This window comes from Delphinapterus leucas, chromosome 15 (assembly GCF_059928025.1).
Source record: "Delphinapterus leucas isolate spDelLeu-1000000601 "Yukka" chromosome 15, BTC_Dleu_Yukka2, whole genome shotgun sequence".
Lineage (NCBI taxonomy): Eukaryota > Metazoa > Chordata > Mammalia > Artiodactyla > Monodontidae > Delphinapterus > Delphinapterus leucas.
In genome coordinates this window covers 2,091,426-2,115,951 of record NC_143143.1, presented here as the reverse complement: position 1 = coordinate 2,115,951, position 24,526 = coordinate 2,091,426, and the positions used below count along the sequence as shown (strand labels likewise).

At 46.7% G+C, this 24,526-nt stretch overlaps 1 protein-coding gene across 5 annotated transcripts in view; it reads left to right on the top strand.

Moving 5' to 3' along the window:
* Positions 1-24,526, top strand: part of CARD11 (caspase recruitment domain family member 11) — a 111,023-nt gene that overhangs the window by 57,672 nt on the left and 28,825 nt on the right. For all 5 annotated transcript variants that reach the window (XR_016387716.1, XM_022563452.2, XM_022563455.2 and 2 more), the window contains 3 exons: positions 13,255-13,376; positions 22,045-22,257; positions 23,690-23,827. Coding sequence is in view for 4 of the 5 variants with exons in the window: in XM_022563452.2 (XP_022419160.1) it covers positions 13,370-13,376; positions 22,045-22,257; positions 23,690-23,827 (358 nt within the window). In the remaining variant the exon portion in view is untranslated. The remainder of the gene's footprint in view (positions 1-13,254; positions 13,377-22,044; positions 22,258-23,689; positions 23,828-24,526) is intronic.

The following is a 24,526-nucleotide window of genomic DNA, read 5'->3' as shown; positions in this document are numbered from 1 at the left end:
TGACAAAGAAACGCCCACCAGCCTCCAACCCCGACCAAGTTCAATCAAAGACATCTTGTCACAGCAGACCATTCAGAGAGAGGCGGGCGACACCAGCCCTCCTCGGAAGGAAAGTCCGCGTGTTTGGAGACGTTTTGCGACGTTGCCTTCTCTTCCTGACTCCCCTGATCGCGCACAGCTACGTGGAAAATGTGAGTCTCGGTATTTGTATGTTTCGAGCTCGCGTGTGGCTTCAAAACAGGTGAGCCGATTACAGGAAATTGCTCAGTTTCACGTGCGCGGCGCCGGGCAGCTTCCAGAGGAGGGATGTGACTGACACGGATGCAGAGACAGGGGCAGTCCTTCCTGGTTCCCCCTTTCCGCAGCCCTCCCGGCGCCCGGCCCCCAACACTCCTCCCTTCACTGCGGCGTCTTACTTCATTTCTCTGCCCTTTTCGCGGCCCTGCACCTGCGGGTACTAAATAAAGGTCTGAGTTCCGGTTCCCTTTTCTCTGGCCCCAACCTCTAAGCCTCGCCCCACCTCCCTCTGCTGCCCCCTCTTCTCCCTCGCCGTTTCCTGGACACCGAGGCCCTCAGGAGCCCCTCGCAGGATTCCCAGTCTTCCGGAACCGGAGGTTTAAAAGCCGACGGAGAAAGACTCGACGAGCACGTGACTCCCCGACCCCCCTCCCCTCCCCTGGGGTGTCCCCTCCCCCGGCCGCGATTTCCTGACTTGTTCATCAGAACTGATGGTTTGAAGGGTTCGGGTTAGTCTTGGTTGGCGACCCATCGTAGCTGTTTTTATTGACGCGATGTGATTTGATTTGAGGTGACATTTGCATAACAAAATACACCGTTTTAAAGTGAACAGTTCCTTGGTATTTAGCACATTCACAGTGTCGTGCAGCCACCACTTCTGTCTAGCTCCAACCCATTCTCGTCACCCCCAAATAAAACCCCATACCCGTCAGCGGTCACCCCCTCCGTTCCTCCACCGCAGCCCCTGGCCACCGCCACTCGGTGGAGTTGTGTCTGCGTGCGGTTCCCTGTTCGGCACATTTCATGTCAGCGGAATCCTCCAGTACATGGCCTTTGGAGTCCGGCTTCTCTCGCCCAGTATAATGCTTTCGATGTTTTCGACCGTGTTGCAGCGTGGGTCAGTACTTCGTTCCTTTTTTACGGCCTAATAGTCTTCCACTGTGTGTAGAAGATGGCTTTGTGCTTACGGTCTCTGGTGCTGAGGGTTCGCGGCTGGCAGGACTGGAAGCGGGGCTGGGCAGAGAGAGGTGGGAGAAGCGGGAGCTTGGCCCGTGGCCCCCGCCCACCCCCAGGGCGGTTCCATCCTGTGGCCGTGACAGCTCCGAGCCACCCCTTTTGAGGGTCGCGGGGCAGGAAGGTGCAGCTCTGGCCAGCCTTCCCGAGCTGCGGTTCCGCTCTGCTCCTGAGGACATTGTAACGGTTAATTACAGCCAGCCCTTGATTATCCGAAGGGGTAGCCCATTGAAATGTGGGGCCGCACGGGTGGAAGCAAGGGAGGGGACCCCGTTCCGTGAGAGAGCCGTGTATTTCAGAGTTAATTTTGAGTAGGGAGACCCTTTCTGAGTCTCTCTTCCCCCTCCCCCTCCCCCTCCCCCTCCCCCTCTCCGACGCTTTATCGAATGCGCAAGCCTGTTTCGCTCCCAGTGTAGCGGATGCTCCACGAATGCGTTTGAACTAGCCTACTCCCTTGCCATCTCTTTGGCAGAGCATCTCAGGACAGAAAATCTGGTTTGGATTTCACTTCCCTCGCAGGGAAACGCTTACTGTTGTAATAGCAGTGGCAAAGAGAGCACTGTTATTCTTCTAAAAATGTCTCCAGTAAGTGAGGATGCTGCCGCAGGACGCAGAGACGAAGGGGAAATAGAAAAACTCGGGCGTCCGGAGCCACCCCAGGCTGGGCCATCGGCCCCAGAAGGATTGGGAGACAGTCGTTGTCGCTATTCGGAGCTTGCCTCTGAGTCCTTTTCCGAACCAGCGGACGATGTGCTGGGTAGTGAGGCGCCTCTCTTGTTTTCCTGCCCAGTTAAAAACCAGAACTCGCCGCTGTGTCCTGCAGTTTTCCATCACCGGCGTCTTGATTGTCCCTTTTCTGCTGGGAAGCAGGCCCGTGCTGTCTGGAGTCGTCCTAGGTGAGGTGCCAGCGCACCCCGCGATCTCCCGGAGGGCAGGCCCCGCCAGCTCTTCACCCTACAGCAGTCTCATCTTAGATCCGCCTGCTCCGTCCGCCGGGGGTTTTGTTCCTGAGCCACTCTGTGCCCTCCTCAGATCTGGAGCCGGTGCCCACTGGGTGTCAGGCACCCATGGCAGAGCAGGCCTTGTGCCTGAGGCCCAGCAGTGTTTCTTCTGAAGGTCCCCTGGGGACACAGTTTCTGTACTTCCTGTCACCTCCCACAGTGAGGGGTGACGCGTGAGGCCTACTCCCTAAAATGCCGGCTGGTGTCGGGTTATCCATTTTCAAAGAATTAGGATTCCACAAACGGAACCCCAGCGCCCCAGTGGCTAGAACCGGGTCTCCTTGAAAATGCGGCAGGTGCTTCAGACTCCAGGAGTGGCCCACGGAAGGAGCACGTTGCAAAAAACCGGTGGTTGCCATAACGCTGACGCGATGTGTTGGGGAGAGTGAAGGCAGGTGGAGGGGTCTCCCCAACAGAATGGAGGATCCGCGCGGGCGTTTCTGCGTTTCACCCGGTGGAGATGGTTCGTGACAAGATGGCTCTGTCCCTGTAGGTCAGAAGCTGGAGGGATGGGTATTCTATTTTATTTACTTACTATTTTACTGGAGTGTAGTTGCTTTACAACGTTGTGTTAGTTTCAGGCGTACCGCAGAGTGAATCAGTCATACACAAACGTGCATCCACTCTTTTCTAGGTTCTTTTCCTGTACAGGCCATTACAGGGTATAGAGCAGAGTTCCCTGTGCTCTGCAGTAGGTCCTTATTAGTGATCTGTTTTATATATAGTAGTGTATACATGTCAATCCCAGTCTCCCAGTTTATCCCTCCCCTCCCACCCCCTGGTAACCATGAGTTTGTTTTCTACGTCTGTAACTCTATTTCTGTTTTGTAGATAAGTTCACTTGTACTCTTTTTTTTAGATTCCCCGTGTAAGCGATATCATATGGTATTTGTCTTTCCCTGTCTGAGGGATGGGTATTCTAGACTCTCCAAGTCCACCGCTGACTGACACTACAAGGTAGATTGGCACTTAGATCTGAATTGCAGGCACAGCAAAACCAGTTCGGTATGACTGAAGGTCATACGATCCTGTCAGCCAGCTGTCGTGTGAAAACCCTCCCCACAGCCGCTGAGAGAAAGGTCTCATCCACCGAAGAGAGGAAACTATAACAAGAGAGCCAGCACTTATCCACTGGAAATCAATCACTTTATAAATATTAAGTGCCTATTTGTGAAAGATACTTGCTAGACCACAGGGTGTGCAAGGAAGGAGAAGACGGTCCTGCCCAGAGTATCGCAAGCAACATGGTAGACAGATGCTCACAGCACCAGGTGGGAGAGTCGCAAATCAGAAGCCCAGACAGAAGGGTTGAGGACAGACCTTTATAAAGTTTTTCTCTAAAATCTGTTTGGTGTGGAGATAATTATACAGAGACTTCTCTCCATCTTGAGTTTGCCACGGGCTTCCGAAAGGGTGGACCAAGTGATAATTGATTAAGTGCCTCCCTGTGTGCACTGCAGCAACCCTAAGATGTAGGTGCTCCGTATCCAATTTTACAGAACGATAAATGGGGGCTCAGAGAGGTTAAGCAACGTGCTCGAGGCACACAGCTGAAAAATGGCAGAATCTAGGACCATATCCTTTCCTCTAGAACACAGGGAGGCAGAAGCTGCTGGTTTTCTCTCTTGAGGCAAAGATTTTTTGGTTTGATTCTTTTTGATTAGAGTAGAATTCCTACAGTCATTCTCCCACGGCCCCCATCTTTTTTTTTCACGGGGAAGTGGGGAAATCCATGTCACTTCCCACCCACAAACACAATGTATTTTAACCTCTGGAGGGCAGGAGTTACATCTTGTTGGGGGGGGCGGGGGGTGCTTCACTTGCAACCTCAGTCCCCCAGCTCTCTAAGCCAACAGCGGCAGGAGTCTTCCTAGAATCACTCTCCCCCAGCCTTCACCACCTCCTGCTTTCTTTTCTTCTGCTGCCTGGAAATCTGCCCCGGGGACTGTGGTCTGAGAAAGTACAGTTCTGACCTCAAGCCTTGCACACCTCAGGGTGTTCATGGAAGTCTGAGATCTACATAAAAGCCTGGTCTGCTGCTTCCTGCACCGGCGTTTTGACCGGCCCCAAAGGCTTTTCTAGAAAGAGGCTCTGGCAGCCCCCGTGCAGCCCGGGAAAGCCAGAGCCTCAGGCCTCCTCCTTGGCTTCCCTGCTGCGGCCGGGGTGACCTCCCTGATTTCAGCAGTTGGTATTCTCCCCGGATGGTGATGGGAGAATCAGAAACACCCCACCCTCCAACGACCACCCTGTGCCCATATAAGAAAACCTGGAATGTGCCTTTTTCTAGATATTAGCCTAGTTGATTGAAGTCATTGACAGCAAGCATTGTGTTCAAACACATGGAAATGTGTTTAGGAGTATTACTGCGTTTACCTGTCCCCATGACATTTCAAAAAATAGACGGCCCCACGACTAGAAATGCATTTTAAATTGATCACCATATCGGTCCTAAGTAGATTTTCAGTGTGTCTTATAAACGCAGAAGGGAGAGAGCTGTGCTTGCTCTGTGTTCAGCCTGCTCGCCCCGAGGCCTCAAAGGATGCAGCTCTGGGCCCTGGAGATCTGGAGATAACTCCGTCTGAGCTGCGGGGGGTGGGGGGGGGGTAACTCGACTGACCTGCGTTCCCCAGCCCTCCCCCAGCGCACTGCACTGTGCCTCTGATTTGCATTCTCAGAGCTAACGCTCACCTTTAAAATAAGGGCCACGCCAGGCTGTGGTCCAGGCCCCTCATCCTTTTTTCCCTTCTCCACCAGTCACTGCTCCCACCTTTCTCTCACCTCTTCTTCCGATGAATCTGCGAGGCTCTCTTGCCTTTGTTCCTTCAAGTTTCTTTCTCTGCCTCCTTTGCTCTGCTCTGAACATCCCTAAATGTGTCACTTGTGTCTTATCCTCACTTGTCCTTTTCTTTTTTTTTCTCCTGAACCTTCTCATAGTCTCTTTTTCTTACACTTCTGTCATTCTCTGCTAGTAATGCTTGTTGAATTCAGTGGATGGATGCGTGGATGCGTGGATGGGTGGATGGGTGGATGGATGGATGGATGGATGTGTGGATGGATGGATGGATGGGTGTGTGGATGGATGGATGGGTGGATGGATGTGTGGATGGATGGATGTGTGGACGGATGGGTGTGTGGATGGATGGGTGGGTGGATGGATGGGTGGATGGGTGGATGTGTGGGTGGGTGTGTGGATGGGTGGATGGATGGCTGAATGAGTGAGGCTCCCACTCTCCTGCTTCAAGTTTACTCTGACGTGTCCTCGTTACCAGACTCTGCAGACATGCCCCCGTAGACGTCCAAAGGCCTTGGGCCCCCGCCTGGTTTCCTTTTTTAACCTTGTCCCAGGCTCCCATGGGATTCCTGTGCAGCCAAGATAAAGGGGGAGGTTTAAGTCTGCACGTGGCTCCCACAGAAACTTCCAGCCCTCATTCTTGGCTGCTCTAAGAGTGGGCTTCTTATTTGATGACGCTGGTGACCTTTCCTACGAAATGCAAGGACCCAACCTTTTCACTTAGAAGATTCTCGGGGCCGCTGGGCTCAGCCCACACTCACGTACCAGCCCCCAGCCTCCCAGGAGTAGGACTTCGCTTATCAGTGCTCACGTTTAGGGCTGTGCCTGCCCCATGTCCAGTTTTGTCCCTTCCAAACTGCCTCACCCAGACCCCAACCCAGAAAGCAACTCATGGTTTCCACCCACCTCTCCTGTGCTAGAATTTAGCTTAGATGAAGCCAACGGTCTCTCTTTGAAAGCACAGAGGGCTCCAGGATTGGAACCAACTGGTGGCCTCGGTGCCTTGACAGCCCCCGTGGCCAAGGCGGGCTTGCTGACCAGGCCTGGAAGGCACCCGCAGGAGAAAACAGTGTTTCATTACCATCAGGGCTGGCCCGGAGCAAAGCTGCCCTTCCGGGAGTGAGAGAGGTTGACCTCACGCTGGGCTTTGGGTTTGGCCAAGGGGTGTCCAGCCACGGCTCACGGAGACCATCGGAGCTGTCAGTCTGCTGTGTGCGCAGCTCTGGAATCTAGACGGAGCGAATGCTTGTAAAGAGCCGATGTGATAAATTGATACACATTTCAGAACAATTTAAGTCTGTCATTCCTAATTCTGCTTTTCACAAAAGCTTCTCTGCAGTAGTGGTAGGAAAATGAGAGCTGGAGGGGGAGAGGGGGGAGCAATAACCTTTGGTCATGCAAGAGGTGTACGCCCTTCCAAACCTCTCTGCCCTGATGGGTGCAAGTCAGAAGCCACTACAGGAGATGTCCGGATATGCGGCAGGGCCTGGGGAGGGGGAGGGCCGGTGTTTGCCATGTCCCCCAACCACCCCCAAATCCTGACTACCCATAGATGCTTCCTCTTTTCCCAAAAGCTATCAAGCTGAGACATATTCATGCCACAGAAGCCATTGGCCCTTTGCCCGGGTCACCTGGAAGTGGATGGGGGGAGCACCTTGAGGAGTGTCAGGTGGCCTGGTGCCCAAGGAGATGGCCCGGGGGTGGTGGGCAGTGCCCTAGGCTGAGGGGCAGGACATGCCTCGGATGACGGCTGAGCAGTTTGGCTGTAACTCGAGTTGGGGGGAGGGTTGCGTGTGGAATAAAGAGGAGTAAAGAGAAGAGATGGATTCCAGTGGATGTGATGGAGGCTGGAGACGTGACCAGAGACTGGCTGAAAAGTGAGGGGCACGGCTCCGGATTTGAGGCCGGACCCAGCAGGCGGGATAAATCATCCGGCGTATGCGTTGGACAACGGCGTGGTGTTAGTTAGCACTTCCTGGGCAGCGCCCCATCTTCCTCAGGGTCATGCTGTTTGTTTCTGTCCCCTGCAGGCCTCTGTACGTGGGCAGTACTTAGTCCTTATTGATTGCTTACTCTGGTTTTGTATCTAGAAAAAAAGGAACAGGATCAAACAGATCAGGAAGTTTCTCAGATTGTAGGGCTTAAGAGTGTGTGGCTGGGACCAGTGTGATTTTCTCAGAAGGCTTAGATCTTGTTTGTAATGTGTATCTGCTGGGATGATTTTTGGCGGCAAGTTATAGAAACAAAATCACAGTTTTATACACACTAGGGTTTTTTATTCTTCTCATGAACCAAGAACTCAAAGGCTAGCTTGGACCCAAAGTCCGTGAAGCATCCTATGGAGCCGTACTTAGAGTGTGGACTTTGTCCTCATGCTCACAGGAGTGCTGCCCTTCCTCCAGGCATCGCGTCCACATTCCACGTAGGAAGACAGGGACAAACTAAAGGTGCTTCTCACCCGATTCCTCCTCCTCTACAGACCTTTCCTAGATGTCTCACCCAGAAACTTCCACTTACATCTCATCGGCCAGAATTGTGTCACACACCCACAATTCTAGCTGCAAGGGAGGCTAGAAATACGGTTGTTTTTTTTTTAAGGGGGGTACAGTAATGCTGCAAACAGAATTGGGGCTCTGTTGGTAAGTAAGAGAGAATGGCCGTTGGGTCTGCAGCTGTCAGTGTCTGCCACTACACTGTGAATTTAAAGTGGTAATTGCTGCTTTCAAAATATGTACCAGAGAAGCTCTCCTGATTGCTATACACATGTTAATTCATGGAAAATATTATCGGCTCAATATTTCAGTTGAATGAGCTGAGCTAGACAGAGGTTAAAAAGTTAACCGGGATGCCAGAGAAGAATTTTGCAGGAGGAATTTTCTGGCTGCTTCTCTAAGTGCCCTTTTTGTAGGAATGAAACGGGTTGTAGGGCAGGAGACACACAGGAAGGGCTGCCTCTGGTTCTTTCCCACTAAGCTTTCGTTTCAGAGCTGTAAACACAGTAGACATTGGTGGTGTGTACCGGTGTCTCCACATCCTTCTCAATAATCTTTCACCCGTTTTTATGCCAGAAGTCCTTTCGATTAAGCGGAGGTTTCATTGGAATAATTAAACCCTCCATCTCAAGCCTCTCACTCCAATCATGCAGGCAGATCAATTAACCAGAGACGCATTTATCTAACTGATGGTTGACCCCCATCTCGTTCCGGAGCTTTTGCGCTGGGGCAGCCCGCGGAGAGGAGAGATGTCTGTCCCACGGAGACAGCTCATTTCCAAAGGGCTTGGCACTCCCTGGATCTGAAGTCATTGCAGCCTCCTTGTTTATTTCATTCAGGTTCTGACTTTTATTTATTCACCCAACAAATATATATTGAGCACCTCCTAAGAGTCAGGCCCCGTGCTGAATGTTACCAGGGAGGCGGGAGTGAGGGGGGGATGGAAAGATGAAGCAGACATGTGACAGGTAGCTGAACCCCTCTGAACCCATTTCCTCTTCCATAAGTTGGGGATTGTAGTGGTATCTACCTCATAGGGTTGCTGTAGTAAACGAGATAATCCACATGGAGCATTTAGCCCAGTGTCTGCTTATAGCAACCACCATGTCCCTTTTCCTAGACAGCTATTAGAGGATATGCTCCTGCAAAATGAGGGAATAAAGCAAAAAAAGAGAAAGATATGGAGCCCAGGAAGCAAGGAATCTGATTAGTTAGGTTAGATGCCGTGCTTCATCGGTGTTAGCTGTGATGATGGCGAGTTTTAGACCCGGTGATGCTGAGTCGGTGGGGGTTGAGTTGGAATCTCTGCTCTGCCACTTAGTGGCTGTGGTATCTCACCCTGTTATTTAACTCTCTGATCTGACCTCCTCGTCATAAAGTGGGAATCCTAAAACCGACCTTATCAGGCTCCTGTGAGTGTTAAGCGAGGCGGCATCTGTGACGTGCCCAGCACATAGTCAGCGCTTCTGGTTTATGAAGGGGTGAGCTGTCTGACAAGTTTTACAAAAAGCAGAATATAGTACGTGTTCAGAGAATGGAGGTAACTGATTGATTCTTTATACTGAAATGCCTTAAATGGTTCCAACTATTGACATAGGTAATTTTTTTTTACCATGATAATACATACGTCATGCAGAGATAAAAAGTAAAGTAGGCTTGTCATGAAAAACGTCCGTCCCCAGCCCTGATCCCCAGAGGCAGCTACTTCTCTTTTTCTCCATGTCGTTTTCTTCTGTTATCTACCTCCTTATTTCTAAATAATATACTTATGTTGCTATTTATCGATATGTCGGTTTTAAGACATTATTGACACGCCTTTAGGTGGATGATAATTTAGCTCCCTTTTCCTAGTTCCCCACTCCGTGCGCTTCGCCCCCCACCCCCGCCATCATCTCGGTACATTTAGATCAGTTTTACCTGTTACATTATCGTGACCAGGTAAATATTGTTCGTGTTGAAGCAAGTTGTATGCTGAGATTATGTTTCCTTTCCTATCTTTTTGTTTTTTCCAAAGTTAATGTCGCCTCTCTTTTTTTTCACTTGCTGAGGTTTTTTTAACGTACCTATCCTCAATTTTTTCTTTCTGACTCTCAGACCTGTCATTTGCCTAATAATAATATTTCCTAAATTATGAAATATATCAGATAATGGTTCATTATTTTCCCCCTGGCAGTCTGCATCTAGTGGGCCCTCCATGATCCTGCCAGAATCTTGGCCAGCTGCTTTTTACTGCATCCCTCTCATCCTGCAACTTCCCTTGCTGCTCTGTTTCCTGGCCTTCATACCTTCTTCTTTATCATTTTATTCCCTCATTTTACTGGAGCATAGCCTGCAGTAGCTTCCTAAGAAAGGGTGCGTGGGATCTAAATGTTTAGAGTCCTCACCTTTCTGAAAATAGCATCATTCTCTTTTCACAGGTAATAGTTTGGGTAGGTATAGGATCCTAGGTTTAGAAGTATCTTCCATTGGAAATGTGAAGGCATCACCCAGCTTCCAGCATTACTGTCGAAAGATCTGATGCCAAACTTACTTCTAGTCCTTTGCACATGACCTAATGCTTTCTCCCAGGAGGATTTTAGGGTCTTCTCTTATCCCCTGGTGCCCTGAAATTTCAGAATGATATTCTGAGAAGGTTATTTTCCACTGAGTGTACTGAGCACTTAAAGTACTCAGTACTGAGCAGGGGGCCCGGTTTCGATCCCCGGTCAGGGAACTAGATCCCACGTGCATGCCACAACTAAGAGTTCACATGCCACAACTAAGGAGCCCTGGAGCCTCAACTAAGGAGCCCACGTGCTACAACTAAGGAGCCCGCCTGCCGCAACTAAGACCTGGTGCAACTAAATATTTTTAAAAATAATAATAATAAATAAAAAATAAAACTGAAGACTCATGTTTTTACATTTGGAGAATCCTCTAATACTATTTTCTCTGATAATTTCATTCTATAATTGACATTGTATCCCCACGAGATATACAGGAAAGGAAGCATAATTTCTGCATGATTTCTATTTATTGGATATTAGACCTTCTAAACTGACTTCATTTCCCTCCTTTCTTATTTTCCTTCTCTTAACTTTTAACTTTCGGGGCGATTTCCTCAACTTTATCTTCCAAACTTTCTATCGATTATAAACTTCGGCGACTTTATTTTAATCATGAAGAACGCTTTCTTGTCCTTTGCTCCCTTGTCAAAGCACCCTACTATTGTTTTATGACTGCAATATCTTATCTAATCTCTTAATGGATTTTAATTATTGGATTGTGTTTTTTCCGTTTTCTCTTAACGCACTGTCTGCTTTCTGCCGTTTCCCTGTATCAGTTTGTCTATTTCGATCTCTTCCTTTCATGTGGGGACTTCGCTTAAACCTTAAGCGCCCCTTGCCTCTCTGTTTATTCTTATGTGGGAGGGAACAAAAACTGTGCATGCAAGTTCTGCTTGCACAATGGGCTTCCCTGGAGCATGAATAATCCCTGGCTGACTGTGCTTGAATAACACCAATGACGGGGAGCTCATAACTCACCAAGCAATTGACTCCTCTTTTGAGAAGCAGGAGTTATTCTTTTGAACCCTGAGCCAATATCTGGCATCTTAGAACTTGGTTTTAGTTCTGTCTTAAGTTTGTGTGATAAAGTGATATTTCAGGGAGATTTTGTACGTACACTTTCTGGTTAGAGTCATTTAAAAGGTAAACTTTTTTTAAAAAGGCAATTCTAGGGGCTGTATGGTAGTGATTAAGTCCAAATCCAGCCTTCCATGCCAATCATGTGACTTGGAACCTCTCCCAGGTTTGATTTTCTTGGCTGTACTGTGGTGATGACGGTGATGACGGTGATGATGACGGTGGTGGTGGTGACAAAACCACCTGTGTCAAAGAGTTCTCGAGCAGTTGGGCTTAGCCAAGTGCCTGGCAGACTAAGTCGTCTGTAAACACAGGGATGATGTTTCCACCAGTTGAATGTCATACCTATGAGTTAATCGCTCAGGAGATGTAGCCGATACATTTGCCCCGACCTTAGGACCAAGTTTTCGAGGGTGATCTCAAAATTCAAAGGGCAGAAATAGAAAGTTCAGCCTCATTACTGGGTGTCTTGTGCCTCAGTTTCCCCAAACTACATCGACACATCATCGGATAGTACAAACTTGCTTTCCCTTTCCTGCAATGAAAACCTCTCCTACTATGAATTTTCTTAAAGCTTTTTCTTCTGATTATAAAAGAGGAAAAATGCAAATGCATACTTCTTTGTTTAATGCAAATACAGAGAAGTATCATTTCCCTGGGCCTCCCTGGGCCTTGGTTTGTTGGGCTGAGGACGGCCCATAGATCTCCTGCTCCCCCAGCCCTCGCCCGGGGCCCCACAGCCAAGGAGACCAAGGAGACAGTGTCCTCCAGAGAAGCATGTCGCCGCCACCTCCCCGGGGCTGAGGGTCTGAGACAGCTGACTCCGATCCAAGCTGACACCCAACAAGAAGAGCTGCTGTCAGCCCTGGGAGATCTGGTGTCATCTATGATTAATCCTCAAAGCCAAAACCCAACAAGTTTCTGATTAAACGATGGCATCCCAGGGTCCCCGTCACCCCTGAGTGGAGCTGTGGGTTTGGAGCAGCTGTCTGGAGCCCCTGCCAAGGGACCCTGGCAGCTGTCAAGACAGGTGTCGGGGACTTCCCTGGTGGCGCAGTGGTTAAGAATCTGCCTGCCAACGCAGGGCACACGGGTTCGAGCCCTGGTCTGGGAAGATCCCACATGCCGCGGAACAACTAAGCACGTGCGCCACAACTACCGAGCCTGCACTCTAGAGCCCATGAGCCGCAACTACTGAGCCCCCGAGCCACAACTACTGAAGCCCACACACCTAGAGCCCGTGCTGTGCAACAAGAGAAGCCACTGCAATGAGAAGCCCGCGCACCGCAACGAAGAGTAGCCCCCGCTCGCCGCAACTAGAGAAAACCTGCGCGCAGCAACAAAGACCCAACACAGCCAAAAATAATAAATAAATAAATAAAATTGCCATCTCTCAAACCACTAAAAAAAAAAAAAGTTTAAAAAAAAAAGAAGACCGGTGTCGGCCCCTCCTGACCTTCTCAGGGTCTGCTCCCCCGCCATCCACCGCCCCCTCCTCTACCGCCCTCTCCTCTACCGCCCTTTCTCCAGAAGGAGAGCCGGCCCTTTCCCTCAAAACCCACAGCCCCAGCTGGGCTCCTGGAGGGACTGGCTGGGCATGACGGCCTTGCCAGTCACCGTAAGGAACGCCGCCCTGGGGAAGTGACGGCGTGTTCCTGCCCAAAACCACGGCGGGCAGAGCTGAGACGTCACTCACAGTGAAGGGAACGCTTCTGGACTCAGGAGTGTGGTTTGCTGCTTTTGACCTGATGAATTACTAGCTGATTAGAACCTCTGCACTCTGCAAATGCTTCTATCAAAGACTTCTAACGAGCTTCCACCCGGCCATGAGCAGCCCCACAGGTGGCCTTCTCTCCACTCCCAGAGGCTTGGGACCTGGGCCCAGTGGCCTTCCCGGCTGTCCATCAGTGGGAACAAAAGCCCTTCTCCCCCAGCAGCTCCAGGCCGTAGTCCACTGCGTCCCCATCACCTGAAGAGATGCGGGCCCTGGGATTGTGTGGCCTTTGCTTCCAAAGCAGCGGGCCCCTTCGCTGCTTGAATGGTTCTGTCTCCAACCTGTGGCCTTGTTTCAAGTCATATTATCTTTCCTCTTACAGATCCTGCCCATCAGACCTCCACATCCGGAAGGAAACTGCCTCAGGGAAGGACCAGCCCCAACCAGAAGGAGTAAAAGGAATAAAAGTCACCTCCTGTCCGTTGGGCGCCGACTCTATGCCAGGTACTTCACGGGTGTCTCCTTTATGTAAAATAAATAGAAAGCGAGGTTACCTGAGACTTGCCAGGGGAGCGGGGAGGGGAGGGTTCCAGGCCGAGGGAGGTGCAGGAAGCAGGTTCTGAGCGAGCGGGCACCTGGTGGAGAATCAGAGACCGTCAGGCGAGGTGCGACCGTGGGGGCTGGTGGGGGCCACCCTCAGCTCGGAGGTCAAGACAGAGATGCTGAACTGTATCGTAGCAGCAGCTGGGGCCACACCGTCCATGTTTCCAACGAATGGCGGAGGGACGTGAGACCAGCAGCTGCCATGGAGTTTGTCCACCGGCAGGTAGTCTCCTTGAGCCTGTAAGAACTTGAGCAAAATAGCCCTTCCTGCAGAATGTGGCCCGGGAGGCTTGAACTTGCTTTTTCTGGCTGTGTGTAGAAAGACAGATGTGGTCTAGGGTTTGACTCAAGACCGAGCCAGACCCTGCTGAGGGTACTGTCCGAGTTGCCATCATCTCTGGCTACAGTTGAGGGGAGGGAGGACCGTCCAGCCCGATAGGCTGTTAAAGCTCAGGGCCTCGGTGTCTAAGAGCGTGTTTCCGAGCTGGCGTTTCATCCAGGTTCCTCCAGGTGATGGGGCCGAGTCAGGCTGAGTTACAGGGAAGCGTTTGAGAAGAGAAATACATTTGAAATTGTGGTCAAGGTGGGTTTTTTTTCTTTGGAGCCTAGCTACATTATCCAAAGTTCCTGCCCATGAAATATTTCGTACGTTTTTATACACACACACACGCACATAAAAATGTGTACGTGTATCAGTGAAACAAAGAACAGTAAAATGGACACGCGTGTCCCAGCTGAAGCAGTATTTCCCAGGATCACCCTGTCACCTATGTGTCCCACCACATCACAGCCGTCCTGCTGCCCTCACCCTTCTGACGTTTATCAGACCCCTGCTCTTCAGTATAGTTTTGCAGTATATCCTCAACCGTACAGCTGAGTTGCGTATGTTTGGGAAATTTCGTGGGCGCTCCCCTATCGCACGTAATCTTTCGTGACTTGCTTTTACACTCAGCGTCACCTCCCCGAGATCCATCCGTGTTGACGCATGGGCCGTAGTTCTTTGCCCCTGCCCTGCTGTAGGGTATGCCATCGTTGAATACGCACAGTATTTACTCCCTCTACTTGTGTCGGGACGTCTGTAGGGTGTCCAGGTTTTTTGGATACACGATGCCTCTGTTGAATGTTCATACACGAGTCTCCATCTCAAATTAATGGGGAGATTCTTGAAGGTCTGTAGCAAGGACCAGACATCACATGTGGCCAAGGCTTACAGGGCTGGGAAGTAGAGTTATACACCCAGAGAGAGAACTCTTGCCACTTCTCAGGGGCCCTCGGGGTCTCTCACTGCAGCTCCACCTGGCAGACCAGCTCCCTCCACCTCCATAGCCTCGACCTGCCTGGGGCTCTGCTTTACTCTGGCCAAGTTCTAGCCTCCACTGTGGCCACCCTGATGCCACCTTCTAGCTAATTCCCCACAGCACATTCACCCGCCCCACCGTCTCTTTGGCCCATAGGAAATTCCCAGGCCAAGGGGTTGGACTAGCGCACCCAGCCTCGGGATTGGTCCTCTTTGGAGCAGGTCAGTCGGCTGTGGCTGGAGGGTTTATTTGGTACAAACAGGATATCAGGGCTGTGGCCATCTGAGGGCGTGGGCAGGAAGGCAGATGTTACATATCGGCACATCTATTTCCCTAGACTTGGCTGTCATCTTTGTTCATTTTTCTTTTTCTCGTTTTTCAAACTATACACATAACACATTGATAGGTGTGTGTGTTGTAAACAGTAAAACAGTATAGGTAACGTCCAAGTCCTCCTGGCCAGTAACCTCAGAATTCCTCCCTCTCCTTAGACAGAGTCAGTATAATCAGATCCTCTCACACTTCTCCCCTCCCTCCTTCTTTCCCTCCCCTCCCCTCTCCCTATTTCTCTCTCCCCTTCTCTTTCTCACACACACACACACACACACACACACCTACACACACACACCCCTACCTATATAATTATAGGTATTGCATTACATGAATGAGTTTATACTGTGTTGTGATATTTTTTCTGACACCAAATGTACAGTGTTTTCTTGACACCAAATACGTGTCATTGTTTCACACATCCACCAATTCTCTGACACCAACTGGGTGTCCAGCAATCCAGTTCAATTCTGACACTAACTGTCCAGAGGCAGCAAAGATGCCACAGGCTAAGGGCTCAATCCCACAAGCCTGCCCCCGCCTCGGATGGTGGCCCCAAACCCAGGGCCACCTGCCCTCTGCCTGAGCAGCTCTAAATCAGGGTCTCCCACAGCCTCCTCGCCAGGGGCAGTAATTTGCTGGAATGGCTCACAGAACTCAGGAAAACACTATACTTATTATAATAGTTGATTTTAAAGGATACAAATGAAAACACATATGAGGAGGTCCGGAAGGGTCCTGAGCACAGGAGCCTCTGTTCCCATGGAGTTGAGATGAGCCACTCGCCCAGCATGTGCTTGAATTCAGAAACTTGGAAGCTCTTTGCCCCCCATCATTGAGGGATTTTCATCAAGGTGCTATTACATGTGTGATTGATTAAATCATTCTCTGTTGGTGATTGAGTTCAATCTCTAGCCTCTCTCACCTCCCCTGAGGCAGGAATGTGGGGCTGAAAGTTACAACCTTCTAATCACTTGCCTGGTTCTTCTGGCATTCAGCTCCCATCCTAAAGCTACTAGGGGCCCCTTACCCAAGAGTTATCTTGTTACCATACAAAAAGCATTCACACTCTTTTGTCACTCTGTGCTGGGAACCAGGGGCAAAGACCAAATATATTTTTTAATTATACCACATGTATGTGTGTACATATTTACTTTTATATATTTTTTAACATCTTTATTGGAGTATAATTGGTTTTCAATGGTGTGTTCGTTTCTGCTTTATAACAAAGTGAATCAGCTATACATATACATATATCCCCATATCTCTTCCCTCTTGCGTCTCCCTCCCTCCCTTTAGTTTTTTAAATAAACGATGTCTTGGGATCTTTTTATGTCACCACATACTTTCAAAATGTTATTCTATAGTGCAGAAGGATCATGGAGTATCTGCTGAAGAACGTTTGGATTGTCTACATTTTTTTCCTATTATAAATAGTGCTAAATTTTCAAGTAAAAAACTGGGGGGAAATTAAATATCCATTATAGGGAAATGAAGAAATAAATTATGGTATATTCTTGCAATGGAATAATACATCCAACAGTTAAAAATGAATAAACCAATAAAAATTAAGGGATTGCCAGATTAGATTGAAACAATGAGATCATGTGTATACTATCTACAGGAGAAAAACCTTACATCCAAAGGTACAAAGAGGTTGAAAGTTAAAAGGATAGAAATAGAGACTATGCTAAAAAGAATCATAAAAGAGCTAGAGTGGCTTATATCAGACAAAATAGCCGTTAAAACAAAAATGTTACTAGAAATAAAGAAGAGATTTCATAATGATGAAAGTGTCAACCACCAGGAAGTTATAACAGTTATAAATATAACCTAACCCAAACAACAGAGCCTCAAAATACATGAAGCAAAAACTGACAGAATTGGGGCTTCCCTGGTGGCGCAGTGGTTGAGAGTCCACCTGCCGACGCAGGGGACACGGGTTCATGCCCCGGTCCAGGAGGATCCCACATGCCGCCGAGCGGCTGGGCCCGTGAGCCATGGCCGCTGGGCTGCATGTCCGGAACCTATGCTCTGCAACCGAAGAGGCCACAACAGTGAGAGGCCCGCATGCCGCAAAAAAAAAAAAAAAAAAAAAAAAAACCTGACAGAATTGAAGGGAGAAATGTAAAATTCAACAATAATAGCTGGATGGAGATTTTTAATACTCTACTTTCAATAATGGATAGAACAATAGACAGAAGATCAACAAGGAAATAGGAGACTTGAACTTGGACTTGTCTATAGTACGTGCCACCTAACAGAAGAATACATACTCTTCTCAAGCCCCCACCTGGAATGTTCTTCATATGCTGGTCCACACAACAAACTTCAGTAAGTTTAAAAGGACTGAAGTGATCCAAAGTATGTTTACCAACCACAGTGGAATTAAATTAAAAATCAATAACAGAAAGTAATTTGGGAAGTTAACAAATATGGGAAATTAAACATCGCACTTCTAAATAACCAATAGGTCAAGGAAATCACACAAGAAAATAGAATATTTACTTTGAGACAAACGGAAATGAAAATGCAACATACTGAAACTTAAGTGGTGTCACTAAAGCAGTGCTCAGAAGGGAATTTATAGCTATAAATGTTAATACTTTTAAAAGATCTCAAATCGGTAACCTAACCTTCCACTTTATGAAACTAGAAAAAGAAGAGCAAACTAAAACTGAAGCAAGCATAAGAAAGGAAGTACTACTATTAGGACAAAAATAAATGAGTTAGAGGAGAGAAGAGCAATCGAGAAAATGAATGAAACCAAAAGTTGGTTCTTTGAAATTTCAACAAAATTGACAAACGCTTAGCTAGACTGACCAAGAGAAAAAGAGAGATGATCCAAATTATTAGAATCAGAAATAAAAGAAGGGACATTAATACCAACCTTACAGAAATAAAAGGCAAAATAAAAGTAAAGGAATAATATGAAGTTGTTTCTAATAAATTCGGTTACTTACATGAAACGGACAAATTCCTAGAAAGACACAAATTACTGAAACTTACTCAAGAAAAACAGGAACCTACGACAAGTAAAGAATTAGTAATCAAAAACCTACCTACTGGGGCTTCCCTGGTGGCGCATTGGCTGAGAGTCCGCCTGCCGATGCAGGGGACACGGTTTCGTGCCCCGGTCCGGGAAGATCCCACATGCCGCGAAGCGGCTGGGCCTGTGAGCCATGGCCGCTGAGCCTGCGCGTCCGGAGCCTGTGCTCAGCAACGGGAGAGGCCACAACAGTGAGAGGCCCGCATACCGTAAAAAAAAAAAAAAAAAAAAAAAAAAAAACCGTAAAAAAACAAACAAACAAACCAACCTACCTACCAAGAAAAGCCTTCCTTGGTGACCTCTACCAAACAAAAGACAAAAGTATGCCAATTCTTCATAAACTCTCCAAAAAAGTAGAAGAGGAAGAAACACTTCCCAATTTATTCTATGAGGAAAAATTCACCCTGATGTCAAAACCAGTCAGACATCACGAGGAAAGAAAACTACTGACTAACATCTCCCATAAGGTATGGATGCCAAAATGCTCAAAAATATACTAGCAAACCAAATCCAACAAGTCCATAACTAACCGGGATTCACAGCAAACCAAATCCAACAAGTCCATAACTAACCGGGATTCACAGCAAACCAAATCCAACAAGTCCATAACTAACCGGGATTCACAGCAAACCAAATCCAACAAGTCCATAACTAACCGGGATTCACAGCAAACCAAATCCAACAAGTCCATAACTAACCGGGATTCACAGCAAGAATGCAAGGTTTGTTTAATACCTGAAAATCAATGTAATATATTAATAGAATCAAAACTAAAAACTATATGGTAGTTGGATGCAGAAAAAGCATTTGACAAAATCAAACATCCTTTTGTGACAAAAATACTCAGGGAATTTCCTCAGCCTGATAAAGAACGTCTGAAACACACACACACACTTAACCAGGTAACATCATACTTAACAGTGAAAACTGAATGCTTTTCCCCTGTGATCAAGAACAAGAAAAGGGGGCTTCCCTGGTGGCGCAGTGGTTGAGAGTCCGCCTGCCGATGCAGGGGACGCGGGTTCGTGCCCCGGTCCGCGAAGATCCCACGTGCCGTGGAGCACCTGGGCCCGTGGACCCTGGCCGCTGAGCCTGCGCGTCCGGAGCCTGTGCTCCGCAACGGGAGAGGCCGCAACAGTGAGAGGCCCGTGTACCGCAAAAAAGAATAAAGAACAAGAAAAGGATGTGCATTCTTGCCTCTTCTATGTAACATTGTGTTAGAAGTTCTAGCCTGGGAAATTAGAGGGGAAAAAAAAGAGAAGAAAAGAAAAGAAAAGCCATCCAGATTGAAAAGACAGAAGTAAAACAGTGTAATTGCAGATGACATTTATATATAGGAAAGTCATATAGAAAACGTCCTATCATAAGGAATCCACTAACAAACTATTAGAACTAATAAATGATTTCAGTAAATCTGCTGGATGGAAGAGCAATATACAGAAGTCATTTATTGCATAGCCATATGTTAACAATGAATTTTATTCAACAAATAAAATTAAGAATACAGTTCACATTTACAGTGCCATCAAAAAGAATTTAAATACTTAGGAATAAATTTAGCAAAAGAAGTGTACACTGAAAACTACAACACATTGCTGAAAGAAATTAAAGAAGATCTAAATTAATAGAAACACATCCCGTATTCTTGGAGCATGACACTTAATTGTTAGATAGTAATACTGTTCAAATTGATCTACATATGCAACAGATTCACTGTCAAAATCTCAACTACTTTTTTTTGCAAGTATTGACTAGTTGATCCCTAAAATTCATATGGAATTGCAAGGGGACCGGAATAGCCAAAACAATCTGAAATGGGAAGAGCAAGGTTGGAAGACTCATACCTCCCAATTTCAAAACTTACTGCACATTTACAGTAATGAAGACAGTGTGGTACTGGCATAAGGATAGACATATAGGTCAATGGAATAGAATTGAGAGTCCAGAAATGAACACTCACATTTATGGTAAATTGAGTTTTGACAAAGGTGCCAAGACCATTCAGTAGGGAAAGAAGAATCTTTTCAACAAATTGTGCTGGAACAACTGAACATCCACATGTAAAAAACAGTTGGACCCTTACCTCACACCATACACAAAAATTCATTCAAAATGCATCATAGGCCTAAATGTGAGAGTTAAAAGTATAAAACTCTTAGAAAAACAAATAGAAGTAAATTTTTATAACCTTGAATTAAGTAATGGTTTCTTAGATACACACCAAAAGCACAAGTGAAAAAAGAAATTGGACTACATCAAAATTAAAAACTTTTGTGCTACAAATAATACCTTTAAGAAAGTGAAAAGGTAACCAACAGAATAGGAGAAAATATGTGAAAATCATATATCTGACTTGTATCCAGAACACATAAAAATTCCATATTAAAGACAAAGGTCCAATTTAAAAATGGGCAGAGGATTTGAATAGGCATTTCTCATGCACAGATGGCCAATGTGCACATGAAAAGATGCTCAATGTCATTAGTTCGTTAGGGAAATACAAATCGAAACCACAGTGAAATACCACTTCCCAGCCATTCAGATGGCTGTACTAAACACGATGGACAAGAATAATTGTTGACAATTAGAACCTCATACATTGCTAGCAGGAATAGATTAGGACCTCATACATTGCTAGCAGGAATAGATTAGGACCTCATACATTGCTAGCAGGAATAGATTAGGACCTCATACATTGCTAGCAGGAATAGATTAGGACCTCATACATTGCTAGCAGGAATAGGTTAGGACCTCATACATTGCTAGCAGGAATAGGTTAGGACCTCATACATTGCTAGCAGGAATAGATTAGGACCTCATACATTGCTAGCGGGAATGTAAAATGGCACAGCCACTTTGGGAAACAGTTTAGCAGTTCCTCAAAATGTTAAACATGGAGTTACCTTATGGCTCATCGGTTCCATTTCTGCATATCTGCTCAAGGGAAATAAAAACGTGTTGGCAAAAAAACGTGTACATGAATCTTCATAGTAGCATAATTCGTAATAACCAAATAACCCAAAGTCATCAATGGATGAATAAACAAGATGTGATATATCCATACAATGAAAAAGTATTCCTCAATAAAAAGTACTGAAACATGCTACATACAACATGGATGAACCTTGAAAAGAAGCCAGGCACCAAGGACCACATGTTGTACAATCCCATTTAAGTGAAACGTCCAGAACAGGCGAGTCTGCAGAGACAGAAGATAGATTAGTGGTTGCCTAAGGTTGGAGGAGCAGGTATTGGAGGGAAGTGACTACTGAAGGGTATGAAGTTTCTTTGGGGGGTGATGAAAATGTTCTAAAATTAATTGTGCTGATGGTTGTACAACTCTGGGACAGTAATAAGAAGCATTGAATTGTACACCTTTAAAAGGTGAATTGTGCGGTGCATGAATTATATCTCAACAAAGCTGTTTTTAGAAATGAATGAATTAGGTCTGTATGTATCAACCTAGATAAATCTCAGCAAATGCAGAGAGGAAAAAGCAAGTTGAAAAAGGAAACAGGAAAGCATATAGTATGATGCCATTTATGTGAAACTGTAAAACAAAAAGTACAGCATATATTGTTTTTGGAAATATAAATTCTTAGTAAGATATAAAAACTTGGAAGGAAAGGATATACTCCAACTACAAAATTCTCCCTCTCTCCCTATAATTTGTGTTTTAATTTTATGGCTTATCCATCCATTGTTTGTGTTTAGTACATAAAGAAATATATGTCTATTCCTATCCCTTCCTTTCTCAAATAAAAGGTAGAATATATATGCTTTTCTCTACTGTTTTTTCACTTAACAGTGGATGCTGGAGATCTCTCCAAAGCTCATAGAGCTAGTCCAGTGAGGCTGTTCTATTAACCTTGTTGGGGTTTATGTCTAAAAGGAGGGGCGCCAGAGATGGATGACTATATGCAGACACTGAAGGATGAGGAGGATGCCCTGTGGGAGAACGTGGAGTGCAACCGGCACATGCTGAGTCGCTACATCAACCCAGCCAAGCTCACCCCCTACCTGCGCCAGTGCAAGGTCATTGATGAACAAGATGAAGATGAAGTGCTTAATGCTCCCATGCTGCCGTCCAAGATCAACCGGGCAGGTAACCTCAGGAGATAGCTTACGGTTAGCTGTAGCAAAATGACGTTTCTCTCAGTCAGGGATGTTTGACTAGAGTCCGTAGACCTCTCCCCACCCCTGGTCCCCCACCAAACTGTCCATGGGTAGAGAGGGTCTATTAACTTGGCCAGGGGGAAATTACATCTTTATTTTACCAACCTAAGACTTAGCATTCCCTTCAATTATGGATGCAGGTAGGCGACAAATCACAATGATTAGCAATACTTGTGTCTTTGTCAACAGTAAACATTACAGATATCTTCTTATCACATTACAGCTATTACAGATTTCCAAAATATCATTTATACTCATCTTTCCCTCGAAATTATAGTAGTTATTAGACCTGCCAAGAGATTGGCTTATTTGATGCATTAATAAAGAAGCACATTTATTTACTGAGTCGCAAATTTAATATTTGTTCATGTATCTTATTACGATTGATTCCCTTTGTAATCCAATGCACTTTATCTGTTTGAAAATGTTATTCTGGTAAAGGGTCCATAGGCTTTTCCAGACTGCCTAGGGGCCCATGACACTTTATCACATTCATTAAAGGTAGGTAGTAAGTGTGGTTTGTGAACACTGTTTTGGTTTTATATACATCTGTGTGTGTATTCACATATATGTTTGTAGCAAAATATGTCTTTGTGTGTAAGCATGCGGTCACAATGTAAAATACATCTCTTTCTGTGGTTCACAGTTTAAGAGGTTTGAAACTCACTTGCCCACAGTATGACTGGTGATAAGTAGCTCATATGCTATGACTCTCCTTTGCATACCTGACAAACATCACTAATCCCAGCATGTTTTCCTCCTGAGCCTGGATGTAACTTTAGAATCCGGGCCGCTGTGACAAACAGTCAGGTGACACAAGATGAAATTTATTTATTATGTCTACCCTAGGGGAAGGATTGAGTTTTAGGACCTCAAGGGAAGAAACAGCTGAAAAACGTTCCCAGACTATGTGATAATCCCACTGAAGAACATGGAGCTATTCCCGCTTCCTAGGACTTTTCCTAGCTCCCCACCCAAATACTTATCTTCCTGGTCTGAATCCCAGAGAACCATATATTATTCCGTAACCACTGCTGTACATCCATCCTCCTTCAATCACAGACGCCTGTGTGGTTAATTTTAGCCCTGGTCAGTTGGGAAGCTCTTTAAGACTGTTGGTTTCCTATGGCTGCTTCTGGTTCCACCAGTCTTTGGGAGAAAGGAAACTAACACTCACAATCCCTGCCGAGAGCCTGGCACTTCGATTTACATTAGCCGGACTGTAAGATATAACTCAGGAGTGACAGGATGTGGTGAGACTCTCTTCTTAAGAGTGTACTGTCTGGATGTGAGCCCAGCGTAAGACTGGATTCGGAGACGTGGATGCTTCTGACCACCGAGTGATTTGGCCTTTCCTCTAGGCCGACTGCTGGACATTCTCCATACGAAGGGGCAAAGGGGCTACGTGGCCTTCTTGGAGAGTCTGGAATTTTACTACCCAGAATTGTACAAACTGGTGACCGGAAAGGAACCCACTCGTAGATTCTCCACCATTGTGGGTAAGTGGCTTTACCATCAGCATTCGGACTGTGATGGGAGGGGTGTATGTGTGTGTGTGTGTGTGTGTGTGTGTGTGTCCAGTGGTGGGACAGCTCTAAGGTTATGGATCTGTGACGTCAGGACAGTGCCCCAGTGGCACTTAGGAACTGTCAACCACTTACTTCTGCCTGATGATGAAATGTAGGTCACAGAGGAACAAACTGAATCAAGAGAAGTGGGTGTTTACTGAACATCCGCCATGAGTGTTGGGGGGGTGGAACTCCCCCTACCCTCTTCATCTTGTCCTTTCCTTTGCCTCCCCTCCTGCCAGTATCCCATGAACCAGAGCCCGTGGTCATCTTGTCATCTTAATTTTCCTTCCTAAATATTCTTAAATCAGTCTTTTCTCCATATACACCACTATCCTAGTCAAGACCCATACAACCCTATCAGCTCTTTATATCCATTCCTGCTCTGATCCAATGAGTTCTCTACTCCTCATGTCACCCTCCCCTACTTAAAACCTTTCAGTGGCTTTCCACTGTTGCCATCTAAAGACCCCAGTGCAGCCCACAAGGACCCTACATGGTCCAGCCCCTGATGATACTCCCAGCCTCACCTTTCTGCCTCTCCCTCTCTCTAAGCTCCAGCCACTTTGGTCTTCCTTCAGTGTCTGAAATGTGCCAGGTTCCTCTTCCCTTCCCATAGGACCTTGGCAA